Source organism: Lepisosteus oculatus, chromosome 20 (assembly GCF_040954835.1).
Source record: "Lepisosteus oculatus isolate fLepOcu1 chromosome 20, fLepOcu1.hap2, whole genome shotgun sequence".
Taxonomy (NCBI): Eukaryota; Metazoa; Chordata; class Actinopteri; order Semionotiformes; family Lepisosteidae; genus Lepisosteus; species Lepisosteus oculatus.
Genome location: NC_090715.1, coordinates 16382880 through 16410607, shown reverse-complemented (window position 1 = coordinate 16410607; position 27728 = coordinate 16382880). Strand labels below are relative to the sequence as shown.

At 47.3% G+C, this 27728-nt stretch overlaps 5 protein-coding genes across 10 annotated transcripts; 3 read left to right on the top strand and 2 right to left on the bottom strand.

The window, feature by feature from the left end:
* Nucleotides 1–1133: 1133 nt before the first annotated feature.
* On the top strand, nucleotides 1134–8229 carry terfa (telomeric repeat binding factor a). 3 transcript variants are annotated; one of them, XM_015368135.2, is made up of 11 exons: nucleotides 1134–1396; nucleotides 2716–2811; nucleotides 3698–3828; nucleotides 3997–4083; nucleotides 4491–4631; nucleotides 4886–5019; nucleotides 5552–6142; nucleotides 6505–6609; nucleotides 6827–6909; nucleotides 7222–7277; nucleotides 7793–8229. In XM_015368135.2, the coding sequence occupies exons 1-11, from the start codon at nucleotides 1210–1212 to the stop codon at nucleotides 7949–7951; spliced, it is 1770 nt and encodes a 589-aa protein (XP_015223621.1). In that variant the 5' UTR covers nucleotides 1134–1209; the 3' UTR covers nucleotides 7952–8229. The 3 variants fall into 3 exon arrangements, with proteins under 3 accessions (XP_015223621.1, XP_015223622.1, XP_069037463.1); XM_015368136.2 differs by having other exon boundaries at nucleotides 1268–1412; XM_069181362.1 differs by lacking the exon at nucleotides 1134–1396 and adding an exon at nucleotides 1495–1704.
* Nucleotides 8230–9279: 1050 nt separating this feature from the next.
* Nucleotides 9280–12933, top strand: tmed6 (transmembrane p24 trafficking protein 6). Of its 2 annotated transcripts, none has more exons than XM_015368233.2 (4): nucleotides 9280–9599; nucleotides 10611–10737; nucleotides 11712–11866; nucleotides 12462–12933. In XM_015368233.2, the coding sequence occupies exons 1-4, from the start codon at nucleotides 9369–9371 to the stop codon at nucleotides 12738–12740; spliced, it is 792 nt and encodes a 263-aa protein (XP_015223719.1). In that variant the 5' UTR covers nucleotides 9280–9368; the 3' UTR covers nucleotides 12741–12933. The 2 variants fall into 2 exon arrangements, with proteins under 2 accessions (XP_015223719.1, XP_006641304.1); XM_006641241.3 differs by having other exon boundaries at nucleotides 9284–9599; nucleotides 12507–12933.
* A 3-nt stretch (nucleotides 12934–12936) lies between these two features.
* Nucleotides 12937–15408, bottom strand: nip7 (NIP7 nucleolar pre-rRNA processing protein). The gene is made up of 5 exons (XM_006641145.3): nucleotides 15253–15408; nucleotides 14957–15043; nucleotides 14531–14669; nucleotides 14059–14199; nucleotides 12937–13464 (listed from the first exon to the last, which is right to left on the bottom strand). The coding sequence occupies exons 1-5, from the start codon at nucleotides 15306–15308 to the stop codon at nucleotides 13345–13347; spliced, it is 543 nt and encodes a 180-aa protein (XP_006641208.1). The 5' UTR covers nucleotides 15309–15408; the 3' UTR covers nucleotides 12937–13344.
* A 77-nt stretch (nucleotides 15409–15485) lies between these two features.
* Nucleotides 15486–20488, top strand: cog8 (component of oligomeric golgi complex 8). 2 transcript variants are annotated; one of them, XM_015368230.2, is made up of 6 exons: nucleotides 15486–16062; nucleotides 16501–16708; nucleotides 16971–17789; nucleotides 18283–18451; nucleotides 18805–19083; nucleotides 19916–20488. In XM_015368230.2, the coding sequence occupies exons 1-5, from the start codon at nucleotides 15707–15709 to the stop codon at nucleotides 19068–19070; spliced, it is 1818 nt and encodes a 605-aa protein (XP_015223716.2). In that variant the 5' UTR covers nucleotides 15486–15706; the 3' UTR covers nucleotides 19071–19083; nucleotides 19916–20488. The 2 variants fall into 2 exon arrangements, with proteins under 2 accessions (XP_015223716.2, XP_006641305.3); XM_006641242.3 differs by having other exon boundaries at nucleotides 18805–20488.
* nob1 (NIN1 (RPN12) binding protein 1 homolog) lies at nucleotides 20457–27707 on the bottom strand. 2 transcript variants are annotated; one of them, XM_015368232.2, is made up of 10 exons: nucleotides 27673–27707; nucleotides 27156–27224; nucleotides 26536–26668; nucleotides 26040–26173; nucleotides 25333–25404; nucleotides 24345–24491; nucleotides 23507–23785; nucleotides 23248–23345; nucleotides 21895–22039; nucleotides 20457–21400 (listed from the first exon to the last, which is right to left on the bottom strand). In XM_015368232.2, exons 1-10 carry the CDS (start codon nucleotides 27673–27675, stop codon nucleotides 21131–21133), a joined length of 1350 nt encoding a protein of 449 aa, XP_015223718.1. In that variant the 5' UTR covers nucleotides 27676–27707; the 3' UTR covers nucleotides 20457–21130. The 2 variants fall into 2 exon arrangements, with proteins under 2 accessions (XP_015223718.1, XP_069037460.1); XM_069181359.1 differs by lacking the exon at nucleotides 27673–27707 and adding an exon at nucleotides 27533–27556.
* Between the last annotated feature and the right edge of the window lie 21 nt (nucleotides 27708–27728).

Sequence of the window (27728 nt, the reverse complement as noted above, 5' to 3'; positions counted from 1 at the left end):
TAACAGAGGGCTGAGTCAATAGGTGTCGAAATGTGGAAATTATAAAAAGAAGAAAAGAGCAGGGTGAGATGCAAATATTTTAGATCTGTTACTTGAAAACTCAGCTTCTCTCGAAAAATATTGGAAGATTTTAATTTTCTTCGTTTTGAAAGTTGGTGGACATTTTCTACCGTGGTGTTCTTTTTTCACGATAGAGTCATTAGGTTTTAACAGGGTGTGCGAAATGAAGAGTCAGCCGCTTTTACTCTGACGGCAGCCTGCCTTGGGCTATGGACAAAATCTCGAAACCTTTGAAAGCCTGTCTCACGTCCTCCCCCTAGCGGAGATGGTGCGATATAGCAGGTTGCCGGTAGTCGGGCAGTTGCACTGAAAATCCCTCTTGCAACTTTCATGTTAGTAACAATAATATTTAATAATAACTGCTTACACTTATATAGCTCTTTTCTGGACACTCCACTCAAAGTGCTTTACAGGTAATGGGGATCCCCTCCACCACCCCCAGTGTGCAGCCCCACACACCAGCTCTCAGTGGGGAGGAGAGCAGGTACTGACCAGGCTCTCACATGATGGACTTCGGTGGGCTGCCAATTAAAAAAATAATAGTGACTGCATTACAGGCAATCATGTGTAAACACTTTTAAATACATCCACGGGAAAATCACTGTTGATTAGTTCAGAAGTATGTTTTTATCTGAGTGAGTCTAAATTGTGACAAAAATAACATTCTTGTCAGTGCTACTTTTTAAATAAGTATTTGATTTGAATCCATGACAAATACAGAGGCTATACTAGTCAATCTAAGGTAAACATGACTATTATGTCACTTCTGTTAAATTGTGTAAAGCTGATTTTGTAGGCCTATTGTTTCACTTATTAATAGGTGAACTAAAAACTGCTAGGCTTGGCTATTCCTATAATTAATCAGAAAACCATTGTAAGGATCTGCACACAGCTCTTCAAGCTCTTACAAAAAAACAGAATGCTTTAAGAACAGCATTGAGACTGTCATAATTAAATGCCATACCAGGCAATTATTTTATGCGTGATTCTGAACGACAGAGTGACGTGCTGCTGCTGGCGAGGGTCCGACCCCAACACACTGACCTTCCCGATATGGCCGCCGGGGCGCTCCAGGGCCACCGCGCGGGCGCGCGTGCGCGGCTGCTTCCGCTCCTCCCCCATTGTTTTTCCGCCGCTCGTTAAAGAAACATGGCGGACGCTCTCCAGAGCCCGGGTAGTGGGTCTGGGGGTCCCGAGCAGGACTCGAGTGGGAGATGTGCGGATTCCGAACCTGTAGTGACCCGCTGGGTTGTGGATTATTACGTGTACCTGGCGCTCAGGGCCTTTCGCGATGGGCGGTGTGAGGATTTCTCTCAGATTCGGGACATCCTGCAGAGTGAGTATCCCCCTAAGTGAGTAGGTCGGGGTTTGTGTGTGTGTGTGTTTGTTTGTGAGTGAGTGAGTGTGTGTGTGTGAGTGTTTGTGTGTGTGTGTCCGGGTCACCCCGCTGTGGACGGTGGAGGGGGCTCGAGGCGGCGGGGCTCGAGAGCGGGGCAGCCGCCGCGCGAGTGCGCGGGAAACGCGACACTTCCGGCTGGACCGCTGGCGCCGCCTGTACAGGAGTTTTTATTATTGTTGTCATCATGGGGGGGAACCATAAAGAAATACGGTTTCTAACTGAAACAGTGGAATATTTGTTGGAAGGTAACGAAGAAACGGTCTTGATGTAGTCATTTTCGTATGGCAAATGTGATTTTGGGACTTGAGAGATGTCCTTGAAGTGCTGGCAAACTGCAAAGAGACCAGATACAAATATTCTAAGTCCTTAAAGGCAAATGTCAGTTAGCAGACTTCTTCAGAATTGACAATGAAACGTTGACAAGAAAGAGCCACTAAAGAACAGGAGGCTCTTACTTACGCAGGGAGGTTTGAGATTTTGGAACAAGCTACAGAAATATGTTGAGGAAGCTGCTTCTCTACCGTCTTTCAAGAATCACCTGGATAGTGTCTTCAGATCCATTAATGGCTTTCTGATGGTCTTGATGGCCCAGGTAGCCTCTTCTCAATTGTTGCTGTTTTTCAGCTTTTAGTTCTTTCCGATTAATTATAATGTCTGTCTACGTTGTGTGCTGTAATTCCAACTGCATCAGTACTGTACTTTGTCGTCCGCTATACTGTGTGTCCGAGAGACAAGTGCGAGTTTCAGTGTACATGTCCATATGGCAACAAACTCCTTTCCTACTCTGCTCCTAATGACTTGTGCTTGTACACTGCTTTTCATCGCGAATCTTTTCACACACACTCTAGTGGCTATTAAAGTGCAGCAGCAGCAGCAGATCAGGTAGAGACAAGAGAAATTCCGTCACCCTTGGTTAGTAGGGGCATTCAGTAAAGCCAGACCGTGCAAGCGCAGGGTGGAAATTAGGCAGGACACCGGGGGCTAACACCCCTGTCCTTACAGTGCCAGATCTCTAATGACCATCTGAAGGACGGTATGTCCTGCAGCACCGTGTCCCCGGTCAGCATCTGGTGGCGTCGATGTTCTCGAGATCAGGTCTCGGAAGAGCACCGCCTACAAGCACCGCTCCCGGCACAAGGCGGCTCTGCCTTGTGGATCAGCCGTCCCTGTCCCACTCTTGCTGAGCTGCGGAGGTGGGGCGGGATCGGGCCGGGGGTGGTAATGCTGACGCTGGTGCCTTCACGCTGTTGTTCCAGACCTGCTCGCCCGGCCCATGGAGGACTCGGGGGACCTGAGCGTGAAGCTGCGCGTCATGCAGTTCCTGTCTCGCATCAGTGACGGAGAGAAGCTGGGTAAGGAAAGGGGTACGGCCTTCGGGTTGTCGGAAGGGTCCTGTCCATTTGTGGTGGCCTTTGCTTTGACCACAGCTGGTAACAACACGGTGTCTGTCTGCTCTGACTTGCATAATACTTTCTCAGGGGCTCCTTTCCTCCAAGTCCTCCAGGTGCTGCATGTTTCCCTAAGGGATTGTGTTATTTTACAGAGTGATCAGGCCAGCACCCTGAGGTCTTTATCTCAGTGGAGTGCCTGTAGCTGGTCTGTGACCCCTGAGGCGCCCTTTTATCAGTGGTGGTTAAAATGTTTCAACATCAGCTGCCCAGGGGCAGCTAGAAATGCCACACTGCCCAGCTTGGTGAAATCAGTCCAGTACGATCCATGATTAGAGATGAAAACTAAATGGAATTATCCAACCGTGAAGATGGCATCTGTTTAAACAGCACAAACGATGAAACCCACCGCATTCGTAAGTGCTCAATGGGTGCTACTGAAAGTAGTGTTCGTGCTGCTTTTGTTCTTGAGATATAGCATTTTTATTTCCTTGGGGGTATGACGTCACTCACGTCTCTCAAGAACAGCGCAGCAGAATCAAACCATTTTTTTCTGCTCGGTCTGTACCGGTTTGTGCCATTGGGGGAAAAAAACCTCTGAGGTGATTTTGTTCCTGAGACATAGCGAGTTCTGTTTTCGTGAAGCCGTGTGACTGGTGTCACCGTTATAGGAGTGACAAACGCTACTTCCAGCAGCACAAGTGGAGCACTAGCCCACGCGGTGGTTTTCATTGTTCGTGGTGCTTGTCGGGGGGCGGAGGGGGGGGCAACTTCACAGAGCTTGGAATTACTTCGGTCCTCTGAGAGCTGTGCATAGCTGTCCCCTGACCTCAGCACTGTCACCCCCCAGACTATGTGTTTGATGCGGACGACTCCACCACTCCTCTGGAGTCTGCTCTGCGCCTGTTGGGCTCCATCAGCGAGGAGGTACAGATTTCGGGGCAGGACCTGGAGCGGATCCAGAAGTCTGTCAGAGAAATGGTAAGACTGGATTAACGAATGTCTTGCCACTTCTGCAGAAACATAAACTCCTAGTGTTTAATAACAAAAAGGAAGTATTCTCCCCATGTGTTGTGTGTGCCTCTGAATTCGGTAGAAGTTGGGTCAGTGAGAAGTGGGTTTTGAAACGTTGTGTGTTTCTGATTGTAGGCAGTGATCATGTGCATTAAACAAAAGGAATACAAAAAGGCCAGTAGCATATTGATGAAGTACTTCCCCAAAGGCCTCAGCAGTAAGGTAAGTCACCTAGTCTGACTGGTCCAGTAATACTTCACACGCAGAGTTGTACAGTGATATGCTCTTTCTACTCATGATGGGCATTTAGTTTACTTAAAGTAATTCTAGATCTGTGCTATGAATGTTAACTGACTGACTCTATATATTAGGCCCTGCATGGGGAACCTGACCAAGATTGCAAGATTTAACAGATTGCCTGTTCCATTTCATGCCTGCTTTGCAAGTAGTAGCAATAAAACTTACGGAACATACAGGGTTAGTACGTAGTATGTCAAGATCCGCTTTCAGATTGGAGCTGGAAAGCAAGAGGGCTGCGGCATTTTGAACCCAAACTTCTGATCCCTGCCAGTTGCACTCGGGTTGTGGTGTTTCCCTAATGAGAGTGCACGTCTGTGTGTGCTCTTCAGAAGGCCCTCTTCCTGAGTCTCGTTCAGCAGAAGGTCAGTGTCCATTCAGCCCTTGACCTGGTGACGTACAACCAGTTCTGCAAGGAAATGTTCCAGTTTGCAGAGGATCTGTTGCCTGACTCCGAACCATTCTTGCACAAGGTGGGTAGAGAGAGGGTTTCGAAACATCAGATGAACCCGTCTATTCAAGAAACAGCCAGGATGGAAGGGTGTGTTTTGTCTGAAGTACTAGTCTGTTTTTAAATTGTAAACATGGAGAATATCAGAATAATTTCATTTGAATTTAATTTTATTAACTATGTAAAACATTTTTACATTAGTCATTTGTATTACAGGGGATTTTGTGCAAAATTGTTTGTTGACATTATTTATTGATGCTGTTATTGATATTACAGACTGCAGAAAAGATCATAGCAACCAGGCAGATGATGGAAGGAAGTGTTTTGAGCCAACAATCTGCAAGGAGAGAGAGTAATCCAGACAGGCCTCAGTCTCCAGCACCAGCACCAGCAGTATCAACTTTTACCAGGTACAGAGATGCATAGGAAATATGAAATTCATTATATCTCTGTGTGCTAGATAGTCATAAGTTTGGAAAGGGACTTCAACCCAGGCTCTAGTTAGGATCACCAGGAAAAGTGGGTGATAGTTTTGCACAGGTGCTTTAGTATCCAGCTAGATATCAGCGGATTTGAGTGAAAGCCAAACGTCGGACCACTTCCCAGACTAAATGTCCAGGTGGTGACCAGCAGCTCCTGTGGGCGTATGTTATATAGAATACATTGGAGGTCAGAAAGGAAGTATGTATAGAGAAAAGCAGAAGTTAAAGTGTGGGTTGCAAGATTTAGATCTGATCTTGAACACTAAAGGACCTTAACTGTATTTCACTTGTACTCACGCAGGTGTCAGGGCTGACTAGTCGTGATTTAAATATTTTAAATTATTTAATCTGTTCAGCCTGTAATACTGCTAGCGCCCCCTGTCTTTCACGCTATGAGAGTCATGTGCTGAACAAGTGAACGGATTGAGCAGTCCTCCCAAGACTCTGTGTCTTTTTTTAGGGACCCCCCCTGGACTGTGTTCAGCCGCTCTGTTCTGAAGGCTGCCTTCTGCTCCATGGCTGAGGACCTTCAGGTGGACGTGGAGTTTGAGCAGCTGGAAGAGACTGACCCGGAGCCTCTAATCGTGGACCACAACCCTGTTTCACCTACAAGTGCTGCCTGTCCAAGCAAGGGGCGTTCTAAGGGAGAGAGCCCCTGTCCTGTTCAACACTCTGCCAGTCCCAGTAAAGGATCCATTGTGGAAGAAACCCTCCAGTGTCCCAGAAACTCGGCCATCCCAGAGCCATGCCATCCCGTGCTGCCAGGCAACAGCACGACACGGGCAGCCCATTCCCCTCAGAACTCTGGAACAGGAAGAGGGAGCTCCTGTTCCCCGCGGAGCTCCGACAGCCCCAGGGAGGGGTCCCGAGCCGAATCGCCTGCCCTGACAGAGCTGGGCAAGGTCACGGTGTCCAAACTGGTTATGGAGCGGGACAGCTGCCCGACAGAGGAGGAGTGTGCGGGCGGTCGGCCGGATCCCACGAGTCCCCTCTCGAGCGGCAGCCTGCCTCATCGGAGGCCCCGGCGCAGACCTTCCAAGCCACAGAAAAGGCAAGGCCTGATTATTCCTGCCCGGACCCAGCAGAGTTCTCTGCCTCGGACCCTTCCCTCTGCCTTGCCTTTCGCTTATCTTGTGGGATGAATCCGCTTTTTTGCGGACGGTTCTGGGTAATTTAAGGATAATGTCTGCTGAGGTTCTAGAAGGACCTCAGCACAGGACAGTTTAACACAAATTAGAAGGGGCTGATGGGGTTTTCCAAACATACTTAACTTCCGAACAAACGTTGTGCATAAACTCCTTGTCTGACATTAGACCCTGTAATATCTGAGTTGTGGAGCTGTATGTGATGTTTCTTTCTCTGGGTCTTGTGCACTGAAAGATGTCTGTTTGATGTGCCCTGTTCATTCTCTAGGTTCTCTCCCGAAAGCGACGAAGACTCATCTGATGTTTCTAGCATATCTTTGGAGACGTCCAGGCATCCTAATATTCGGCACAACGGCCCATCGACCAGAAAAAGGTGAGGCTCAGAATTAGTCTTGGTATTTCTGTTTTATGTGGCAGTGCAAGAGCTTGGTAAATTAGCCCCTTTATTTAGTAAAGACTGCAGAATGTCTTCTTACAGTTTAGAAAATTGCCTGTCCTTTCAAAGACTTAAAATGTCTGGTATTTTGCTTTTAAAGAACGGTATTTTTAAAAGTTGCGCATTAAACAACTTTTACTTTTTTTTTCTGCAGGTTTAGGATTTATGATGAGATGGAAGAGGAGAAAGTTGGCTGGTCTGATGAAGATTCATTATTCAGTCACAATCAAAAATATGGTAATATATGGTCATACTTAGGGATCACTTGTTTTACAGAGGAGGGTTACAATAAGCATACAAATAAATGTGTGCTGGACTTTGCTAGTGCTTTTTTTTTTGTTACTTGGGAAGTGGCATGCATACATTCAATGAATAAGCTGTTTTAACCTAACTTCTTGTCATTAACCTCTGAAGACTTACCCCTTCTGCCATTGGAGTTTCAGCCATGAATATGGTTTGGTGTGTAATGCTCTCCAGTGGGGGATTCATATGGAAAGTGGGGTGTTTTTCTTCAATTTCATGTTCATTGACTTTGTTTTTCTTGATTAGAAACCAGTGGAGGTGTTTCGGATGGGGAGAGTGGCATTGGTCACTGTACCAAGAAGGTAAGGGCTCTTCTTTCTCGTCATGGATCTGGAAGTCCACAGATGGGTTGTTTTATGGCCAGTGTGAGCTACTGACCTTGCAGAGATCGAGCCTAGAGGACTACAAGCAGGGCTTAAACATGCGGAAAATATGGAAAAACACATTGGTCCAATTTATCTACTTCAGTGAAAATAAGTGGTTTCAGTTTTTAATGCTTTCTTGCAGCTTTTACGAGCAAAAAAACAGTATTTGCACTGAAATATACATGTTGCAATTCGCATGTGTCTTCAATTGTCTACATTGATCGTTACAATTATCATAAAACAATTATCACGCCTTAAAGTGATAAACTTTAAAGTGCAAGATCTGTCTGCTTGTTACGCTCCAGGTTGTGTGAGTAACTGGATCTGTGTTCTTGGAACACACAGAAGAGCTGAAAGCGGGGCCTACAGGAAGTCCCCATCCACAAATGGACCACAAGCACGTGGGGCGGCTGGTCTGGCTGTTATTTCACCCCAACATATTTGTGTTGCAGAAGTGGACCTTGGAGGAGAGCGAGTGGATCAAGGCAGGGGTGCTGAAGTTCGGGGAGGGTAACTGGAAGAAGATCCAGCAGCACTTTCCCTTCAGAGGGCGGACAGCGGTCATGATCAAGGACCGGTGGCGGACCATGAAGAAGCTGAAGATGGTATGAGGCTGGACGGGGGTGAAGCCGTCGTCCCATTTCGTTCGGAGAGATCCGGACTCGCAGTGTCTCCACAGTGTTATTCTGGACAATTTTGTTTTTTAACCAGGAAGAAAATTCACAAAAAATGTGACTGTCTTTTTCTAGACAACACAACTGAATTTTGAGGTTGTAGTATTTGGACAGTTATGTCTCAGATTTTAAAAATCTAATATGTTCTGACTTTTTTTAATAGAAGGTGACGGTAACACCCTGAAACTTATTAAATGGTTTGCAAATAAGCTCTAGGATGTAGTCTGTGCCAGCTCATTTGTCCTCTTTTCCTCTCCCATGGTTATGCTTTTATTGGAAACGTCTGCACATTGCAATTTAATACATACTGTTTTCTTTTTAACCATTAAGATACACATTTTGCATTCTTCCCTTTCCCTGAGTTCTAGGGACAAGAATATTTCTTGAAGTCAAAGCATTAGTCTTTTTAAGCACTCGAGTGCAGGACAGTCAACATCCAAAAGGTGATGTTTGAAAGTATTTGACTTTTCAAGTCTGATAACTTTTCTATTTTGTAAGTTATCCATACGGTAATTTATCTTTTAACAAAATATTGCTTTAGAGGCAGCAGGCACAGAGCTATAATCTTTGTGAATAGTTATTTTAAGAATGTAAAAACTACAAATCAAACTGATTCTGTATAGTGTATATTTTTCCATCCATTGTAACTTTAAAAAAGATGTTGGATGACATACTGCTTTGAGAAACTTTTGAACACCTATAATGTAATATAAAAAGCTATTTTTGTTGTCCCTTTTTTGTAATATAATTGAGGTGATTTTTAAATTATATTTCTAGAATTAAAGATATCTCTGTGTTGTGTGAATCAGTGTTTCGGTGCAAAACGTAATTCTTTCACTCATGTACACTTGCACATATAAAGGTTATTGTAATGAGACTTTTATAACACTGGTTGTAATTGAATGGCCCTTTTTATTTTCTTCATAGCATGTAAATATTTTCATCTTGCTATAATTCTGTATCAAGACCGAAAAACACGTACAACAATGCTCAATGTGTTATCCATATTGTTCCTGCTGTCCCAGGCTGTGGAGGCTGTGTTAGTAATACTTAGTATCTCGATGAAGGCTAAGCCTGTATAAAGTTATCAGCAAGACCAGCAAAGTGTAAATACTCTGCAGAGGTAAGCACAGCTGGTGCTGGTCAGTCTAGTGGCTATCTAAAACCCGCCTCGCTTTCAAGATCACTTGTGTGGTGACGCAGGTTTTCCCACATCACACAGTGGCAGCAGGCTCTGCGCTCGAGGGTATTTTTCATGTTTTATGTCGAGAGGGGGCTGGAACGGGGGGGTTGAAAAAGTTAATCATTCCCTGGGTCTTCGTGCACTGTCGGCATTCAGCTGGCGGAGCGGTTGATGGCTGCTTCTCCCGAGACCATGCTGCACTGGGGGGCAGTGTGCTGCTGTGTGATCTTGCTGTTGGTGGGAGGCAGGGGTCAGAAGACGGAGCCCCTGGCCCAGCCTGGGGCTCAGCCCTTGTTTCGGGGTGCAGACCAGTATGATTTTGCCATCGTGGTGCCAGCCTCGGGCTTGGAGTGCGTCTGGCACTTTGCGCACCAGAGTGGAAGATTCTACTTCAGCTATGAGGTAAGAGCTCCTCTTAATCCTGTATCGGTTGTGAAAGTGCTCCAATACGCTTATATCCAAGTTCCAAGTGGAAAATGTAAATGCAATCTATAGGGTGTTATAGGTGGGAGGTGTTCTGATCCTTAATTCTCAAGTAGCCAATTGAACAATTATAAAATTAATTTTTAATTCAAACTTCACTGCACTAATAGCATCCTACTCTTTAATTTCAGTAGGATGCTGTTTTGCAACTATTGCAAGAACTGAGAATTGCAAATCATCAACGGGCAGGGATCTAGACTGCAGTACAGCGAACAGTGTAAAGCAGCTGTTAGGAATCGCATTTCAAACACTCTCTCCCATACGCCGCCAGTTCTTTGCAGAATTTACACTGCATGTTACTAGAATGGAATGTGTTGTTCATCCCGTCTGCATGCAGGTTTTTAGCAGTCTGTGATATTCCACTGGGACTCATTTTACAAAGAAAGGGTGAATCAAGCATTTTCTGTGGATGAACATTTTAGTTCTTCCCCACACAATTACTGCACACCCATCTGAGAAAGTGAATACTAGAAGATGATAGGAGGAATATTTAGCTCGCACTAGAGCCTTGCCTACTGCTGCCATACCTCGAGAGATGTCCAGTCCACCCAGCTGTATCCCATCACAGTCGCAGGCTCTCTCACCCCCCTGACGCCACGGAGACCGGTACGCGCTCCGGCCCGGCGAGCCGGCGTGGCTTGCCTACGGAAACTGCCCAGTGCACGTTGGAGTCACACATGCGGCTGCACGTTTTCGCACTCAAGTCCTTCAGCACACGTGGAGTTTCTTATCCAATTGTCCTTGCAACACCAGAGATAAGGACAAAAAAGGCTTTGCTTGTGAGGGCAGGTCTTATCTCTCTGCGCTGTACCTGGGGTCTGATTTTCCGCCGCCTTCCATCAGCCCAATCAGCAGCGCTGTGCTGGGCTTAGGGCTCGGGGTCAGGAAAGGCGCGAACCCAGGGCCGTCACCGTCTGTGTTTGCGTGCAGGTCCAGTGGGTGACGGGCATCGCGCAGGACAGGCACATCTCGGCCACGGTTAACTCACCTCAAGGCTTGCTTGTAGGCACCTCGCAGGACGTCAGGGGTCAAATCAACTTCCATACCCAAGAAACCGGTACAGTCCGCCCTGATCTATACTCTTCTTTGTACCGGCTGGACATGTCATGGGCTATTGAAGGGGAAACATTCTGACAGCGTGCAGCAGTTGCAGTGCTTGGTTATCTTGCCTCTTGTGATTAGAGCAATGCAAGGCTCTAAGTGCTGCAGTCCTTACACACCCAATATACCAGAGCTCGTACTACGTAGGCGCACAGATCTCTCTTTCACTACCCAAACAATATGACAAGATATCAAGAGTTACGTACTTGGGAATGACCAGGAATCCACATGTAAGCAGTGTGTGATTATCGTATGTCCCTACGGTGGGGTAATGCTTATAAATAAACCACCCCCTGCTTTAGAGTTGTGACACTCATAACTGAATATTACATTTATACCATATCATATCAGTGGTATAAATGGATACAAATCTTAAGTCACGTAGGCTAAAAGATTCAAATTAATATCGTCACTAACTTTATTTTACTCCTGTTAAAAGTAAAAATGCAACAATTCCAAAAAAATAAGGGGCCGAACACACTCCTTTTATGGTAAAGTACAAATTTTAACCCTTAAAGAGGACATTTCCTCTTCGAGTTTAAACAGTGAAACATTACCATATACTCAGATTAGGTGAAACTTTATATGAATAATTGTACAGCTTTGAAGACGCCAAATTTCAAAAGAATTGACTGTCGTTTTTGGCTGCAAGAATCTGTCCTTATCTGTATGACTGGCTGAGATAAACCTCCTTCAGGAACAATGGCCGGACTTTAGCATCTTTAAGATATAAGGAGTCTGTTCAGAACTGAGACATCATGGGGGTGCAGGAGAAAAGACAATTCTGTCAACTAGACCGAGACCATATTCTTTTCAAGCACCAGGACTGTTCCCTCCTTCCATCTTCCAACTGCTTCTTCCAATTCAGGGGCGAGGGGGGCCGGAGCCCATCGCCACAAACACTTAGGATCTTATTCTTGTTCGATTCAGGTTTCTACCAGATCTGCCTGAGCAACTTCCATAACCGCTTTGGGAACATGCAGGTCTTCCTCAATTTTGGCGTTTACTATGACGGCTATGAGGAAATGCAGCAGCAGGAAGCCGAGGAGAGGAAGCACCTCAATGACACCCTGGCCGCCATCGAGGTTTGACAGCAACGTTCAGGCACATATATACAGACAGTACCATATGTGGATATTATAACGTAATTACCTGATGTATTATGTAATTATGGAATTGCACCTTGGTAAAAGCATGAAGGCCGAGACAGTAAAGCAGAAAATGTTTTAAAATCAGCTGTACATTTGGCTCCTGGGTGAATGTAGCAAAGAGAGCAAAAAAGAACAGGAAATTCTAGTGGCTCCATGAAGGTCTTATACAGGCGCCCAACACCATGTTAATGGCGCTGGGAATGACAGGCTTACACAAGCAATGGGGATGGTATGGAAACAGCCCAAGCCAGGAACTGGTAGTCACCAATACTTGTGAAACAAAGCGTTATTCAGATACAGCTGCCTGTTTTGTTAATGATCTTGTGCAGAGCTAAGATCATATAGAAGCCGTTTCCCTACAAACGACTCATGCGGTTCATGCTTTTATGCAATAAGTATCTCGCTAGATAGGTCGGGACTGCTTGTTCCAGTTACTTTGTTTGCTTAAAATAGCAGAACTTGCAGTATCCTGTTTTCTGAAGGTTATTCCTCCGGGCGATATCTCAGCTCACCACACTGTGTGGTTCAGGTGTTTCCAGGCCCTCGGGATGAAGACGCTGCTCTGATTTTTCAGGCAGGTGCCACTAAGGTGCAGGGCCAGGTCTTCCACATGTGGAGGTTCTACAACTTCGGCCGCATGCGGAGGGGGGCAGACTACTACCTGCTGCTCTCCAACTCCACCTACGTGACCTGGTGGTCAGCCGCACAGACTCTGGTCATCGTCACAGCCGGCTACCTGCAGCTCTTCTTCCTCAAGCGCCTGTTCCTCACCAAGAGCACGACCGACACCAACAAGCCACGCTGCTAACAGCCCGGCCCGGCCCATCCTCCAGCTGGCCCCTGAGGCTGAAACCCGGCTCAGCAGGACCGCCAGAACCGGACGGGGCTGTTCACAACCAGACGTACCGAACTGTCATCACCCGCCGCAGGCGGCTGTATCAACCCCACCCAATTATTCCTACAAAAATGTGTCTGTTTGTTGGAATAAAAAAATAAATAAAAAGTTGCACTCTGTTGTGTTTATTTCCAGGTTTCACATTTTAGGCCTTCAGTGTGAACTCCTTCCAGAAAGAAAGCGTAAAGGGCTAAACTGGGTCCTGGAAACTGGAGCTTCATACATCAGCACTGCGGCAGGACCCACCTGTCAGGTCCCTGGAACCACACCAATCAGTCCGCGTGTCATCGGTTTTTTAAAAGACACTAAGATTTACAAAAATGATTTATTCACGTTCCCACACGACTTGCAGGATTTTGTCAATCGCCGGAAGCCGTCTCCATTACGTCGGCCGTGGGCTTTCACCAGCACTCGGGAGGAAGGCAGTCCGACTCCGAGGCCGTGGTACTACTGTCCCTCTGGTGACCGAGCCTCACCCTTTCCAGCCCCCGGGTGTCGGCTGGAGGTCGCCAGTCATTTATGTGAGTGTGTCCTCCTTCCTCACGTACTCTCCGATGTCGGCCTGGTGGAACACGACGATGGCCATGGGGTCCATCCGCCGACACTCCTGCGTGGATTTCGCTGCCACGCCGAACCCCTGCCGAGAGAGGCTGGCGTGAGGGCCGGACGGGCACCGTGCCGGGTGTACGTGCCCAACCCAGCAGGGTTTTACTGTTTGTAAAGAGCACTGGGATAAAGAAAAACCCTTCTACCCCTCTTTCAGAAACACGTCTGCTTCTTCTCTAGCTCTGAGGTGGTGGTTCAGATATTTCTACTATTTAATCTGTTGTCAGGTCATTGCTTCCCTCCACAAATGTCTTTATTGTATGATCTTTCCAATTGGTTCTAGGCAAGATCCATTACCATCTCAGTGCACACTATTTCAGATGCACTTCACCATAGTAGTAACAAAAAGTGACAAAAGGATTTTAATGCCTCTTCTCATTCGGTATATATCCATTCATCTCTTTTCTAACTGTTCTATCCAGGATAGCCTGAGCCTATCCCTGCAAGCAACAGGCACAAGGCAGGATACACTCTGGATGGGACGCCAGCTCATCCAGTACATTTCCATTACAGGATTATTATTATTGTATATTATAAAAGAATATTCAGGTTTTCAAAGAGAGCATTAAAAAGTAGGTATGTAAACTAGAATGTCTTCTGCCTAATAGTTAAAATCACTGCTCACCAAAGGCACATCTGCCATGGAGTACACCACTACCCCCTGGTACCGCTCCGTGTTCTCCGTGATCCGGCCCAGACCCGACTTCAGAATGTGGTTCCCATACAGGAAGGACTGCTCGGCTCCAGGCTTCACCCACACCTTGAACTGAACAGACAGGGAATCCACATCAGAGACCTTCCCGCACAGGAAGGGACCCACTTCATTCACCAGGGAATCACAGTCTCCCCCTTGGCAGTTGCACAGCAGATCCAATGGAGAAGAGTAGATCACAGACAACTGAACCTGCTTCCTTGTGTTCATCCCAGAGTCCGCTGGACAGAGGTTTGGAAACACTTGTTTCATGCTCCCTCAACTGCTTGGCAGCAGATTAGGAGCTTCTGAGTCATTTCAAATCTAGAAAGTGTGTCTGTGACAAGCTTGAGTCTCACGGCAGCGGGAGTTTTGGATAAATCTCTTTACTTTTACATGACCTCACCTTGGCATAGGGAGCGAGGAAGTCCAGAGCCGTTATGTGCAGACGGAACTTCTGCGTTTTGGTGAACTTTCCAAAACACGTTCCCAGGGACACCAACTTATCCCGGGAGATATTAGTGGCCAGTTTAAGGATTTTTTCACTATAAAAAAGAACAATAAATCAGATCCAGGACACAGTCAAAAACGGCACTTTCCTTATGTTATTATACTACGTAGATAGACTATACAGGTCACATTCTTGTAATTATCTAACGCAATTAGACGATTGAGAACGGAGTGGCTTGACAAATGAAGAGGCGACCTCTTGTGGGCAGAGACAACTACGAGTCTTACCGACAGATCACACAACACCACAATGTACAAAATCGCATATGTACAAAACACAGGAAAGTAACCTTAATGCCTTGCAGTAATCTTATTGTCTTACCTTACGTAATAAACACGGTCGTTTTGCAGTCTGAAGCAGTATATTCCATCTGGGCGATCCACCAGAAGCTTAATGTTCTCTCCAATACTGAAGGACGAAAAACCATTAATTGTAATGCCACACACATAAAGATAGGTCGTACTTTTGTCTTACCATACTGTAGTATTACCTAAATAAATTCTAACCACCCTTAACAGCAAATTATCAACTACTTTTCTCGGCAACATATTAGCTGAATGAAAACGAAAATTCTAAAGACCTTAAATGTAATTCTTATTTTTGTAAGTCCAACTTACTATTTGGAAAGTTTCTCAAACAAAACCTTCGTTTCGTCGTCTGTCAGTGGTCTCATTTTGTAATGCAACCGTTAATTTATTTATTTTTTCCCTCAAGAACCCCACACTCGCGACTCAACACACAACGTGGGTAAACTCAACCGGAAACAGGAAGCGGCGACTCAGCGAGGGGAGCACGAGATCTGTGGTTGTCAGGGTGATCGGCGAGGGCGGGCCAGTTGTCACAGCGCCCCCTACAGCAACACCGCCGAGCCACCGCTGGCTTAGCAACAGGCGACCGTCTTTTTCTCTGGTGTTAAACGATCTTTTTCTTTATTATGTAAACATGTGTTTTTTAACCTAACGGCTTCTTTTTGGATGACCACAACACCCCGATTCTGCTGTTTATTCTTTTGTTTTTTTTTTTAAATCCCGAATATTTTATTCAACTTTCATTTACGCAAAGCTGGGGGAGATGACGGCTGAAGTCGACCTCACCAAGATGGCCGCCGTGGACGTGGAAGACGAGAGCATCCTGGCTGCGATTTTTAAAGACAGCTTCCCCGACAACTGGCGAGAGAACCCGGACTTTGCGGCTTACTTGTCCGAGCTGAGCTCGTTTGGGGTGGACAAGCTGACCCGGGAGCCGGAGAGGCTGGCGGAGGAGCGGGCTCAGATCCTGCAGCAGACCCGGGAGCTCGCCTTCTGCAACTACAAGACCTTCATCCGCACGGCCGACTGCACCCAGGAGATCTACCGCGACTTCGGGCGGGTGGAGAGCAGCGTGTCGCGGCTCCTGGACAAGTTACCCGGGTTTGGGGAGAAATGCAGGTTGGTGCCAGCGGGTGGACATGAACATGCCTGTTTTAGATCTCTTCCAAGCAGCAGCAGCAGCACTGGAAGAGCTGGTAAACTGTCCAGTCGACCAGGACAGCCCAGTCCTCTTCTAGAGCGGCGCTTCACTGAGACTGTGGCTGTGTTTTTCTGTCCAGGTCCAAATTAGTTGCCAACCATCGGTCTCTTGCATAAGTCTTGTTTACTGTAGAAAACACCACTGGTACATTTCAAAATCAGTGCCTAATGTGCACTTTTATAATCTGATAAAGAACTTGGGTCAAATGTCAAGATGGGGGTGCAAAGGCAGAGTGACAGGAAGTGTGTGTGACGGCTCACCCCTGCGCCCTGCGCAGTGTGTGTGTGTGACTGCTCACCCCTGCGCTGTGTGTCTGACACATGATTGCGTCCTGATGGGGGTGCTCTCTGTCCCAGGGACTTCATGACGGAGGCGGAGGACATTGGGGCCAGCCGCCGGATGAACAGCCTGACGCTGAACCGCCACACGGAAATCCTGGAGATCCTAGAGATCCCACAGCTCATGGACACCTGCGTCCGCAACGGCTACTACGAGGAGGCTCTGGAGCTGGCCGCCTACGTCAGGCGGCTGGAGAAGAAGCACTGCTGTCTCCCCGTTGTCCAGGTACAGGGGGGCATGAGTCCAGCCTGGAGTGCTGTTCCTTTCTCCCCAGCTCTGGACTGGCTGTTTGAGCTCAGCGCGGGCTCCAGTGACCGGCTGCAGGGTGCCTTCTAGCTCGTGATGCTTCAGGATCACGCTTGGGCATCCTGGATCGCCCAGAAGGGATCTGCTGCTTCACTTTGTTTAATTAAGGCAAAACACTTCCACAGGCTTTTGCAAAATTCAGAAATTCCTCAGTGACCATTGTCATTATCTCCTCCTGCAGGGCATTGTGCATGAGGTGCGTCAGTCTGCTCAGCTCATGCTGAACCAGCTGCTGCAACAGCTGCGCAGCAACGCCCAGCTGCCCGTCTGCCTGCGCGTGATTGGCTACCTGCGGCGCATGGACGTCTTTACGGAGGCGGAGCTGCGGGTGAAGTTCCTGCAGACACGGGGGAGCTGGCTGGGCTCCATCCTGAGTGCCATCCCGGACGGCGACCCTTACTTCCACATCACCAAGACCATCGAGGCGTGCCGCGTGCACCTCTTTGACATCATCACCCAGTACCGCGCCATCTTCTCCGACGAGGACCCGCTGCTAGCCCCGGGGGGCCAGGCGGTGAATGAGGGTGCCATCTTCCACGGCTGGGTGGTGCAGAAGGTCTCGGAGTTCCTGGAAACCCTGGAGCGGGACCTGCAGCGTGGGGTGGGCAGCCGTCTGGACTCCTTACTGGGGCAGTGCATGTACTTCGGGCTGTCCTTCAGCAGGGTGGGGGCCGATTTCCGCGGCCAGCTGGCTCCCATGTTCCAGAGGGTCGCCATGGGCGCTTTCCGCCATGCGGTACAGGATGCGGTGGTGCAGTTCCAGGAGGACATGAATTTGTACACCCTGATCTCGGTACCAGCCATGCTGGGCAGCACCATCCCCGCCGCGCCGCCCGGCACCCAGCCTGGCACCCTCCAGCCCCCCATGATCCTCCTGGACTTCCCGCCGCTGGCGTGCTTTCTCAACAATGTCTTGATGGCCTTCAACGACCTGCGGCTCTGCTGCCCCGTGGCCCTGGCGCAGGACGTGACCAGCTGCTTGGAGGAGGCTCTCCTCAAGGTACTGGGCCTCTCCCTTCTCTTGGCTGCTTGGTGTAGGACCTCGGCCCCTCATTCTCAAGCCCTTCGGTGCATTCAAACATTCAGACAGTCCCCGGCCAGTGGAAATGACCAGACTGGCAGTCAGTGCTTCAAGCTTCTGCCTTGTCCCACCAAGAATGCTGAGGTCCATGTTTGCTGGTGGCCGCAAACATCAGGCAGGAATCAGTATTAAGCCTGCCTAGTTTTGTAATGTTAGGACATCCAACCATGTCTATCTAACCTCTTTATCCAGTACAGGGCTGTGGGGGAGCCTAGCCTATCCTTTGAAGTAAGGGGTGTGAGGTGGGTTGCACACTGGATAGGCCAGCAGTCCACCAGAGGGTAGACGCACAGACACAAACACGCACACAAGCCAGGGCTGGTTAAGCCCAGGAAAAAGTGAAGCCACCAGTATGTCTTTGGACTGTGGGAGGAAAGCTGTCCCCACAGTGACCGTGCTCCCCTGCCCGCAGGTGACCAAGCTGATCCTGGTGTTCCAGCGGGCCGAGGAGGCGGCCTTCAGCGACCGGGAGAGGGAGCTGTTCACACAGTTTTGCTGTGCCTTCGCCGAAGACATGGTGCCTTTCCTGAATCGCTGCCTGCAAGTCCTCTTCCCTCCTGCGCAGGTGGCTCTTATACTCGGTATGTCCACAGCGTTGCGGGCTCTCTGAAGGAGATTCTAGCTGGCCGTGGGAGACCAGCTGTTTTCTGTAACTACTGTGTCTACGTATGTAAACCTCTGTGTTACATTATGAAGGTTTATGATTCTGACTAGAGCTATAAACACTTTTAAAATGTTACAATTCTAATATCAGATTCAAATATTTTTACAAAAGTTAGATTTTTCATTACAGTTCTTATTTTTTTTGTAGTATAGATTTATTTTAAGTAGGTGTGGAATGTGTGAGTCTCTGCATTTGAATAACAGATCTAGATTTAGACTACAGTTTCGCCGAAGTGCCCAGCTCATTGTTGTGCTGTATGTGTGTATCTAGGGATCCAGCCCACACAAGTCCACAAGCACGGCTCCCTGGGCTGCATTAATGTGGGGGAGATTCTGGAGCCGCTGGCCTTCATCCTGCCCAAGAAGGAGGTGCTGCCCCCAGCAGGGGAGCTCGGCAGCGACCTGGGGAGCGCGGGAGACGTGCCGGCCGGGGGGGGCTCCAGTCCCACGCAGGAGCCCCCCCACCCCCCTCTGTCCAGGCTGGAGGATGCAGCGACGCCAGTGGTGCAGTCAACACCGGAGGAGGCTGGGCCGTAGCAACAACAGGAAGGCACGTGCTTCTCTGTTTCCACAGCACCTCAACTGGGCTTGTTCCTTCTTGATGTGTCAGTTTTTTCATCCTGGCCCATGCTCTTTGACCAGTACCTCATCTGTTTGAAGAAACCTGTTGTTCATAAAACGTGCTTGCATGTTCTCCCAGTGACTGAGAGAATCTTCACAAGGAGCTCTGGTTTTCTCCCAGATAACAAAGACGCACTACCTGGCTATTCTAAATTGTCCCTTGTAGCTGGCAGTCTCCACATGGATGTATAAAAGAACAGTTTCTGTGAATGTACATTATTGCAGTTTTGGAACACTGGTTCACACATGAGCAAGGAGCCCAATATATAGGGAGTTACAATTTGTGCGCAGTTTTCATAACAGTAAGATTTTTGACTTCAGGAAAGAAGTTTGAATGGCTGGTTACTTCTCTTGTATCTGCCCTGGATTTGGGATCATTCTTGTGCCAAGGCCTTCATGACCTTCCTGCCAGCAGTCGGGCTCCTCTGACAAGCCCACCCATGCAGCCATCCCTTTCCTAACAAGGTCTGCAGGGACGGACCGGTGGGCTAGTGCCGACCGGAGGTGTGGCACGTCCCTGTCTTAAGCCCCAGAAGTCAATGACGTGCTGAAAGAGGACTCTGATTAATCCCTGCCCTACTTAGGGAGATGAAACTGCACACGTACATCTCATGATTACGGCTTCGGCTCAAAAGGAAGAGGTCTTTACGCTTCTTATGGTCCCTGGCAACAGCAGCGACTTCATTTGGATGAGAAACTACACTTGGTTGAAAGAGGAGTTTAATGATTAATTATCCATCCTTCCACCTTGTTTTATCCAGTTTAGGGTCGCGGGGGTAACCGAAGACTGCTGGGGCTGGCAGGCCCATCACAGGGCAGGCATGGACACACCAGGACCTATATACCCAGAAACCAGTTAACCTACCAGTATGTCTTTGGACTGTGAGAGAAAACCAGAGCTTCTGGAGGAACTGCGATAAGTTATGTTCATCTTAATTTTTCTTCGTGGCCCTGAAGTAGATGAGTAGTCTTTCAGTGGTGAGGGACAATCATGGTGAAGGGTGTAGACTCAAACAGATAACCTCTGCCATGTCTAGTTCAGAAATTTCCTTGGTAGCTGAGCAGCTGCTCTTTATGTTGTTTTCTCTGTTCTGAGGTGCCTGCGACATTGACTTCTAACTTTCCTGTCTTTTGCATTTTTAATTTACGGGAAATCACGCCCTTTGAAGCTGAAAAAAATACTTTTCAAACCCATGTTTGCCTTCTGACGCCTTAGATGCTGGTTTTCGACTTTGAGAAGTGGTGGGGTTTCACAATGTGGGGGGCATAATTTGTGTAAGGAAATACAAGGGACATCTGGGCTGTAATATAAAGAATAAATTTATTTATGAGTACATTGCTGGCAGTAGTGGTCTTACTCAGATACTGTTGAGCTATTTGTACCATCAGTATTGGACAGTGAATTCAAATCCCTGCTGATTATACCAACACTATACAAAACATGCAAATTCTTAAATATTGTAATAGTTAAACAAAATGCATTACTTTAAGATAAAAGAGCAGAGTGTGAAGTCTAATATTACTCAACAATTTATTTTTAAAACTATTTGAAAGGAGACCTGAAAAAGTCTACTGTCTTCTAACAGCCAATTGAAGTCCTGGATGGAGCATCATTTCAGGAGCAGCATCAAAAGAGAGGCACCAGCTTGGGTTGTTACAAAGCAGATCTGAACTCGTCACAGAACTCTGATTTTACATTCCTACATTTTTTTTTTAAATAGACTTATGAAATCATACCAGCCTAACACGTGCTGTCACTCGTTCACTCATGCCAGGCAGACACGAATGAATCAGCCACTGTCACATGGGTCACTCTTCAGAAAGGTCATTAATGGAGCCCGACTAGAAGAGAGACCCAGGAGGAAGGAGCTGAGGGTAGGAAATACTCTGACCCCTGACCCCTTGCCAGCCACGAATCCTCATCAGATACGCGTGCAGCGGCGCTCTCCGTGATCGGTGCCGGCCAAGCGCCGGCTTCATCTCCTCTTGACAAGTTTCTTCCTGGCTGCGTTGGGGTTGGTGCGCCGCCTGCCGCCGCCGGCCTGCTCGTCCCGCAGGTGCAGCCCCGCCGCGCGGCTGTAGATGTCGTTCTCGGCGAAGGGGGAGGCGCCCGCCACGTAGTCTGGGTCGAAGACGTCGGTCTTCTGCCGGGCCTTGCGCGACAGCCGCTGCTGGGGGAAGCGCTGGTCCTCCACCAGGTGGGGGTTGTTGCCGTGTTTCCCCCCTTGTGGCAGGGGCAGGGAGTACTGCAGGAGGTGGGGAGAGGAGAGCAGTCAGACATCTGCCATAGCTCTCCCGTTCAGCACAGGGTGAGCATGTGCTTCCTCCTGGTTGAGCACATCCTAAAATTCATGGGGCCTGAAGAATATCCCCCAGCAAAAGCTGTTTCATTATGTGGCTGCCTGGTCACCCTCCCAAGTGCCAGGCTCAGATTTTCACACTGGCAACTTGTTAATGGTGTCAAATTGATGACTGTCCATTTAGATATCATCCTTCTCCCCTAATCTTGCAGCATGTTGGGATATTACCTACTTTTCTAGTTTCCAGTGTGACCTGTGTGCCACAGCAGAGTACACAGCATTTTCATTAGGCTTTAATTAAACAGATTAAACAGTACTTAAGTCTTTGGTAAACTACAATTATTTAACTCTTCTCTGAAGTGCTTTAAACAGAATTAGTCTCTCTCCCGTGAGAGGATAGCTTTGTCGAAGTGGTTTTCTATCCATTACCCCCCTCTCACCTTCAGCCCCCTGGGGTTCAGCACTTTGGGGTTCTTGGACAGGTGCATCTGTAGGGTGCCATCTTCGTTGACCGTTACTGCCACTTTCTTCAAGGTCTTATTCCCGCAGTGTGGACAGAACACTTTGGTCATGTTCGTCGTGCTCCTAGAAGAGCAAATACAAAACGCATTTCTCCCGGCAGCTGTTCAGAAAACCCCAGTGCTGCGAGTTTCAACCAGCCTCTGCTGGGACTTTACTGCTACTTGCACAAGGACAATGTTCTTAATCAAAGGAATAGGGGTTATTGCTGTGTCACATACTGCATCATGAACTGCTATTTTCTGCAATATTTTCATTTTTTCCCCATTTTTTTAAAATATCCGATATAGTTGTCAAGCTAATGCCCAGCACACATCTGGGTATCGTAGTCACACAGAGCTCAGTCTGTTATGTGCTTGCTCTTTTCACCTTATTCTCAGTAGTGCTGCTGCCACAGTCCTGCTGTAAAATGTTTGATGTTGACAGGAGTCGCTCAAAACAGAATAAAACTAAAATATGCTAATAGACACCAAGAACACTTACGTCTCTGGAACGCGAGCCTGCCATGCTGTCAAGCGTATACCCCGGTATCTTTCCATAAACAGCCGGATTAAATCCTTGGGATGCTTATCTAGTGTAGCTTGTTCGGTTGCTATTAGCTGAGCCAAGTGGTCTCCTCTTGTTTGTAACCCTTCTTATGTTCCTATAAGGTCTTTTCACCCCCAATTCAGACCGTCACCAACAACAAACCATTGGATGATTACCTTAAATCGGTCACTTCTGTCGCATTGTTCATTCTCTATGCATTGGAACAGGTGAGGGTTTATTCCTTTCTTCACGTGAAGAAGCTCCATAGCTGAAACGTCGTGTCTCTTTTCCTATGAGCAGGAATAAACCCTTACCTGCGCCTGTGCAGCCCACGCATGCTGACGCAGCTCCCTACTTTCTCTATGCAACGCCTACTAAGTAACAAATAAACGTGTTTTAGTTCTACAGACTTAAGGGAGGGTGAGGGATTCACTCTTGACCAGAGTTATCATAATTAAAAAAAAAAAATAACAGAAAAGTTGAAACTGCAGCAGGTCTGGTCTTGAAATGATTTTAAGTGACACCTGTTACCAGCGAACACTTTTAAGGAAGAATTTTCTGCTCCAATATTGACTTAAGGAAAAAAGTATAACACGCTAAATCTGGCTAGCCAGTAACAGTTCAATTACAGCTCTCTGACCTCTTCCATATAAAACAAACACCTGGAGATTACTGTCCTTCATTTGCAGTACAATGGAATTAAAGCATGTTTGTGATCCCTCAACATTCTCCTTAAACACACTCACTTAAAGCAGGCGTGGCAGCGCAATGTGTAGCTCCTGGTTTGCCTGATGACCATTCCATTGACCGACAGCACGTGCAGCCCAATCTGAATGAGAACGTTCTGTTTCAAAAGAAAGTAAAGAGGTGTTCAGGGAAAAGGCAGTTTCACACAATTCCTGGGGTTTCTTCAATACGCAAGTGAAACATGGCTCATCTTTTCCAACACAGTCTTTGCGCTCCGGGGGGACCGAGCTCTCGACGGCGGTTTCATTGCAGAGTCACCTGCATGGCGAAGTCTGTGGTCAGGCAGCCCACTCTCACTTCGCCTGGAGCCTGCTGGACTCCCATGTTGAGCTGGACCTGTCTGATGTTCCTGGGAGTGATCCAGCCTCCGTCTCCACTTTCCTCTTCCTCTGAGCCACTCTCCGCCTCCTCCTCCTCTCCCACGCTCCCCGCTGTCCGGGACTCCCCGCAGCACTGATCCGCGGAGACGGGCGCAGGCTGCAGCTCATCGACAGTCGCTCCCGCTGAACTGCACGCGGCCGAGACCGTCTCGGCGTTCTGCAGAAAGACAACAGGCCTCCTTACAGCCTGGACAGCCGCAGCAGGGAAGTTCCAGACCTCGTTCAGCCTCGAGGCAGTAACACATAACCCAGCAGACGGATTCCAAAGCTGTTCTATAATTTACTCACGGAGTGGCTGAAGCAAGCTGATCAGCCATGTAGCTGGACTCCTTCAAGGAACGGCTGGAGAGTCTTGGAACAATACCAGCATGCTGGACCCAATGGCCTCCGCTTAGCTGTAACCTCTCTTACATCTTATGTTGCCAAATACAAGGTAGCCAGGGGAGCTGGAGCCTATCCCAGGAAGCTATGGTTGCAAGGCAGGATACACCCTGGACAGAACACCAGTCCATCGCAGGGCACACACAGACACAGACAGCACCCCAGGAACCGAACACAGGGCCCCAGTGCTGAGAGGCAGCAACGCTGACCACTGCGCCACTGTGTCCCCTGCCTTAAGAAAACATTAAAATGGTAGAGAAGGCATTAGAAGTAACATTTGGACTGCTGCTGGAAATGGAGAACAGGCATCCACTCCAGCTCTGTCCAGTCCTCACCAGTAACTCCAGCAAGTCAGCTTCAATGCTGGGCAAGGGGCTTCTCCAGAACTGGAAGGAGTTGAACTGGGCATCGTCTGGGGAGCTGGAATTCTGTGACTTGGAGCAATTTGGTCTGACTCCTACATTCTTGTCTGAAGTACCTTTCTGCAACAACAACAAAAGAAAAAAACACTTAAATCAAATATTGTCCACTATATAACCTACAAACAGGACTTCCCCATCCTGTTCCTGGATATCCTTGTATTTGCTGGATTTCCTTCTAGCGGAGCTTAATTACTTAATTGAAGCCTTAATTGAACTAATGACTTGCTTGATTGGAAATGTTGCAATATTTTCCTACTCAAAATTCTGACACAAGCTTCTTACAAAATGTGACAGTTAAAAGGCAATCTCCATTTTTTTAAAAGCTGATGTTAAAAATAAATCACATGAATCCAGTTATTAAGTCAATTAAGGTTCAATTGTGTAACTCAGAACTCAAGGTTTATTTTAGACCTCCAGGACTAGAATTGGAATCTCTTGGCCTGCTGTGTGGAAGTGTCCATCAGGAAACTGGAGCAAAATAAAAGTTGGTATCCTTTGCTGTTAACTAATTTTTGTGACACTTTTATCAGCAGCAATATTGATTTGTACAAGTGAGAGTTTTATTGGAGCAGTCTGAGTGAACTGCAGTCTGCAGTCCCACAATCTTCCAGCTATAAATCCAGGTCTCTAACCACTGTTTTGCACTGTTACTACTCTTTCCAGGATTGACGATCAAGCTAAATGCAGCTACTAAAAACAAACCTGCAAAAATGAATTTGCTTACACAGACTGTTACCTCACCTCATCATATCTCGGGACACTTAAACTGGAAAACAAAATTAACCCTACAGCTTGAAGGAGAACACTGAGCAGCTGGCCATGTCTGTGTTAAATATGTTTGTGAAGACCAGTCTCTATAGGTCCCAGCAGGATTCTGGTCACAGTGTCCTTGGCCTCTGACCTTAGACGGGATGTGGAATCCAGCAATGTTGACGGGTGCCTCTGGGTGTCTCCAGGTGCTGCACACTTCGACCTGAAACACAAAAATATAGGTTTTACTGTTTTATTCATTGGTTGCCAATAGGAAAGTTGTCAAACTGCAGTCTGCGCAGGACCCATCTGCTTTGGGTCTTGAAATCAGATGAACACATCAAACCCAATTTAGCATCTGCGCTCTCACTGCCTGTTAAATTTAGAGTAAAATTCAAAATTCTGCTCGCTTTTAGCCACTGACATTTGGTTCTGGTCATTTTATAGTTCTTATTCCACTCCTGACTCTGAATCAAGTGTTCGCGTGACGGGATTCTGTTCCCACTGGTCCCAGGCCTTTACTCGCCGACAGAGCCGCCTGTGTGCGTGTGGAAATCCACCTCCTCCTCACCCGGCTGAGCGCTTCACTGCAGGCACTACTCCCAGCACCAGTCTGTGGCTGGTGTGGGAATTTCACCCACGAGCCCCCGGGCACAGCTGCCGAACCCGGGCTGTAGAGCACTCCGCCTAGACACGCGAGGAGCTGTGCCCGCACTGCTGTGTGTCTGCCATGCACATTTTTATCTTTCTCTGCACGTTGCACAGCACTCCGGGACGCATTGACACACGAGGTGCTCTTGCGAATGAAAATTATGATAAAACTATTATAAAACCGAACAGCCGCCGTTTTCTTCTTACTTTCACTTCTGGTTCTGTCTTGAGGTGGGCGACGCCAAGGACCTCCGACTCCAGCTGGTAGGTCAGAGCCAGCACTTTAATGTCCGTCGCCGAGAGGCTTGGGTAGTCTCCGGTCTTTTTGGAGAATTCAGTCACTGGAATCAAAAAAGCAAGAACCAGGTGAAAGAATCCCAGTTGGAGAAATTGATTCGTGCACTGCCTGTGGAAGCCCAAAGGGGCATTTATTATAGCTAAGATTCTTTTGGACAATGCTGATACATCACAGTTCTGATCTACTGTACATCCTCCCAATGAGAGAAGCAAAAAGTGTAACAGTCTCCAAACATTTTAACTATTTTTATGGCATTGGCTATAACTGGTATTTTAACCAACTGGCCCAAGCCAAAACAGGTCCAATTTTGCTAATCCATACATGAACTTTGGCATAGATAACACTCTGACATGCAGAAGGTAGAGTTATTGCCAATAACACCAAAAGGCCCAAACATTAACTCACCAATTTGAATGAATTCGGGAAGGGGCTCCTTAAACTGCAGTTGATACGGCAGGAACGCCAAACTGTTCCTGGTCTGTTTGTCCCGGATTTCATTCACCACCTCTTTCACTGTGTAGATATTCTTCCCAAAGTCCTAAAATAGGGGCGACAAGACTTGTCACATGGGTAAAGAGTATATTTAAAGTACAATCTGGATATCAGACGAATCTTAATTTTGATTAGGAACAAGTAATAGGTTTATTCCATGCTGAAAAGAGAAGAAAGAAAATAAACCTATTACGTGTTTCTCTGCAGCCTACGCATGCTGACGCAGCTACCCACCTTAAATTTGATTAGTTCGACATCTAAATCTCAACACCTTAGGAACAACTGAAGATCCTTAAGAGAAAATGGCTACTAGTAAAAACCATTCGAATTTTAATATCTACAATACGGAAGAATAAAAACTACCACGCTATACCCCTGAGCCACTTCTCCCAGTGCGATAGCAGCGCACCAACGCACTCACACCTCCGCTGTCCCAGCACGGCACACCCCTGATTGTGAGCTCTTCGGTTCTGTCTGTACACGGCTAATACAGAAACAACATCCCTGTGCGCTCCGCTCACTCTCTTTCTCACCTGCAACGGCGCCTTCTTCAAAAAAGCTCCAGCATCCGCGACAACATGCTCCACCACGGCAGAAGACATCTTGAAACAGTTGCACAACCAATCAGAAAATTGCTAAATTTGCGCAGGTCAGAGGATTTCACAGAATAACAAAAGAGTTTGCCCCCTGTCGGTGGTGTTTTGCACTACCGAAAATGATCACGAGTCTGTTTACTTGGGTCAATTTTAATCAAATAAAATACTCTTTGCATTTTTTATTATAATCTACCAATAAAGAGGTATCTAAATAGTGTTTGCAATGATGCGATATTATTGGTAATGATGCTATACGAATATGATTTACCTATCAATAATAGCACCCTGTGTTCATGGTATTTCTTATAACCTACCTATAGCTGCCGACCTGTGTCAATTCTCATACATTTCTAGGTTCATCAGTAATACATATTTGCATACATTATCTGTAGTGAACGAGGAGGATGGACAAAGTGTAATTACACTTTTGGGGGTGGAAAGGAACTTCACCCACCATTGAGTAAAACACAGCACATAGCTGATTTCAGGAGGATACCGAGGAAGAGTTAT

Bases quoted from the DNA above. Each gene is read 5' to 3' on its own strand.
- terfa (XM_015368135.2), top strand. From the start codon at position 1,210: ATGGCGGACGCTCTCCAGAGCCCGGGTAGTGGGTCTGGGGGTCCCGAG. The intron at 1,397-2,715 runs GTGAGTATCCCC...CTGTTGTTCCAG, and splicing joins GATTCGGGACATCCTGCAGA to ACCTGCTCGCCCGGCCCATG. The intron at 7,278-7,792 runs GTAAGGGCTCTT...TTTGTGTTGCAG, and splicing joins TTGGTCACTGTACCAAGAAG to AAGTGGACCTTGGAGGAGAG.
- tmed6 (XM_015368233.2), top strand. From the start codon at position 9,369: ATGGCTGCTTCTCCCGAGACCATGCTGCACTGGGGGGCAGTGTGCTGC. The intron at 9,600-10,610 runs GTAAGAGCTCCT...GTTTGCGTGCAG, and splicing joins GATTCTACTTCAGCTATGAG to GTCCAGTGGGTGACGGGCAT. The intron at 11,867-12,461 runs GTTTGACAGCAA...TGTGTGGTTCAG, and splicing joins ACACCCTGGCCGCCATCGAG to GTGTTTCCAGGCCCTCGGGA.
- nip7 (XM_006641145.3), bottom strand. From the start codon at position 15,308: ATGAGACCACTGACAGACGACGAAACGAAGGTTTTGTTTGAGAAACTT. The intron at 14,200-14,530 runs GTGAGGTCATGT...CTGTCTGTTCAG, and splicing joins TCCTCGCTCCCTATGCCAAG to TTCAAGGTGTGGGTGAAGCC. The intron at 13,465-14,058 runs GTGAGCAGTGAT...CTCTCTCGGCAG, and splicing joins CCATGGCAGATGTGCCTTTG to GGGTTCGGCGTGGCAGCGAA.
- cog8 (XM_015368230.2), top strand. From the start codon at position 15,707: ATGACGGCTGAAGTCGACCTCACCAAGATGGCCGCCGTGGACGTGGAA. The intron at 16,063-16,500 runs GTTGGTGCCAGC...TCTCTGTCCCAG, and splicing joins GGGTTTGGGGAGAAATGCAG to GGACTTCATGACGGAGGCGG. The intron at 18,452-18,804 runs GTATGTCCACAG...GTGTGTATCTAG, and splicing joins GCAGGTGGCTCTTATACTCG to GGATCCAGCCCACACAAGTC.
- nob1 (XM_015368232.2), bottom strand. The intron at 23,786-24,344 runs GTGAGGACTGGA...GTCTTTCTGCAG, and splicing joins CTGACTTGCTGGAGTTACTG to AACGCCGAGACGGTCTCGGC. The intron at 23,346-23,506 runs GTGACTCTGCAA...CTTTTGAAACAG, and splicing joins CCACAGACTTCGCCATGCAG to AACGTTCTCATTCAGATTGG.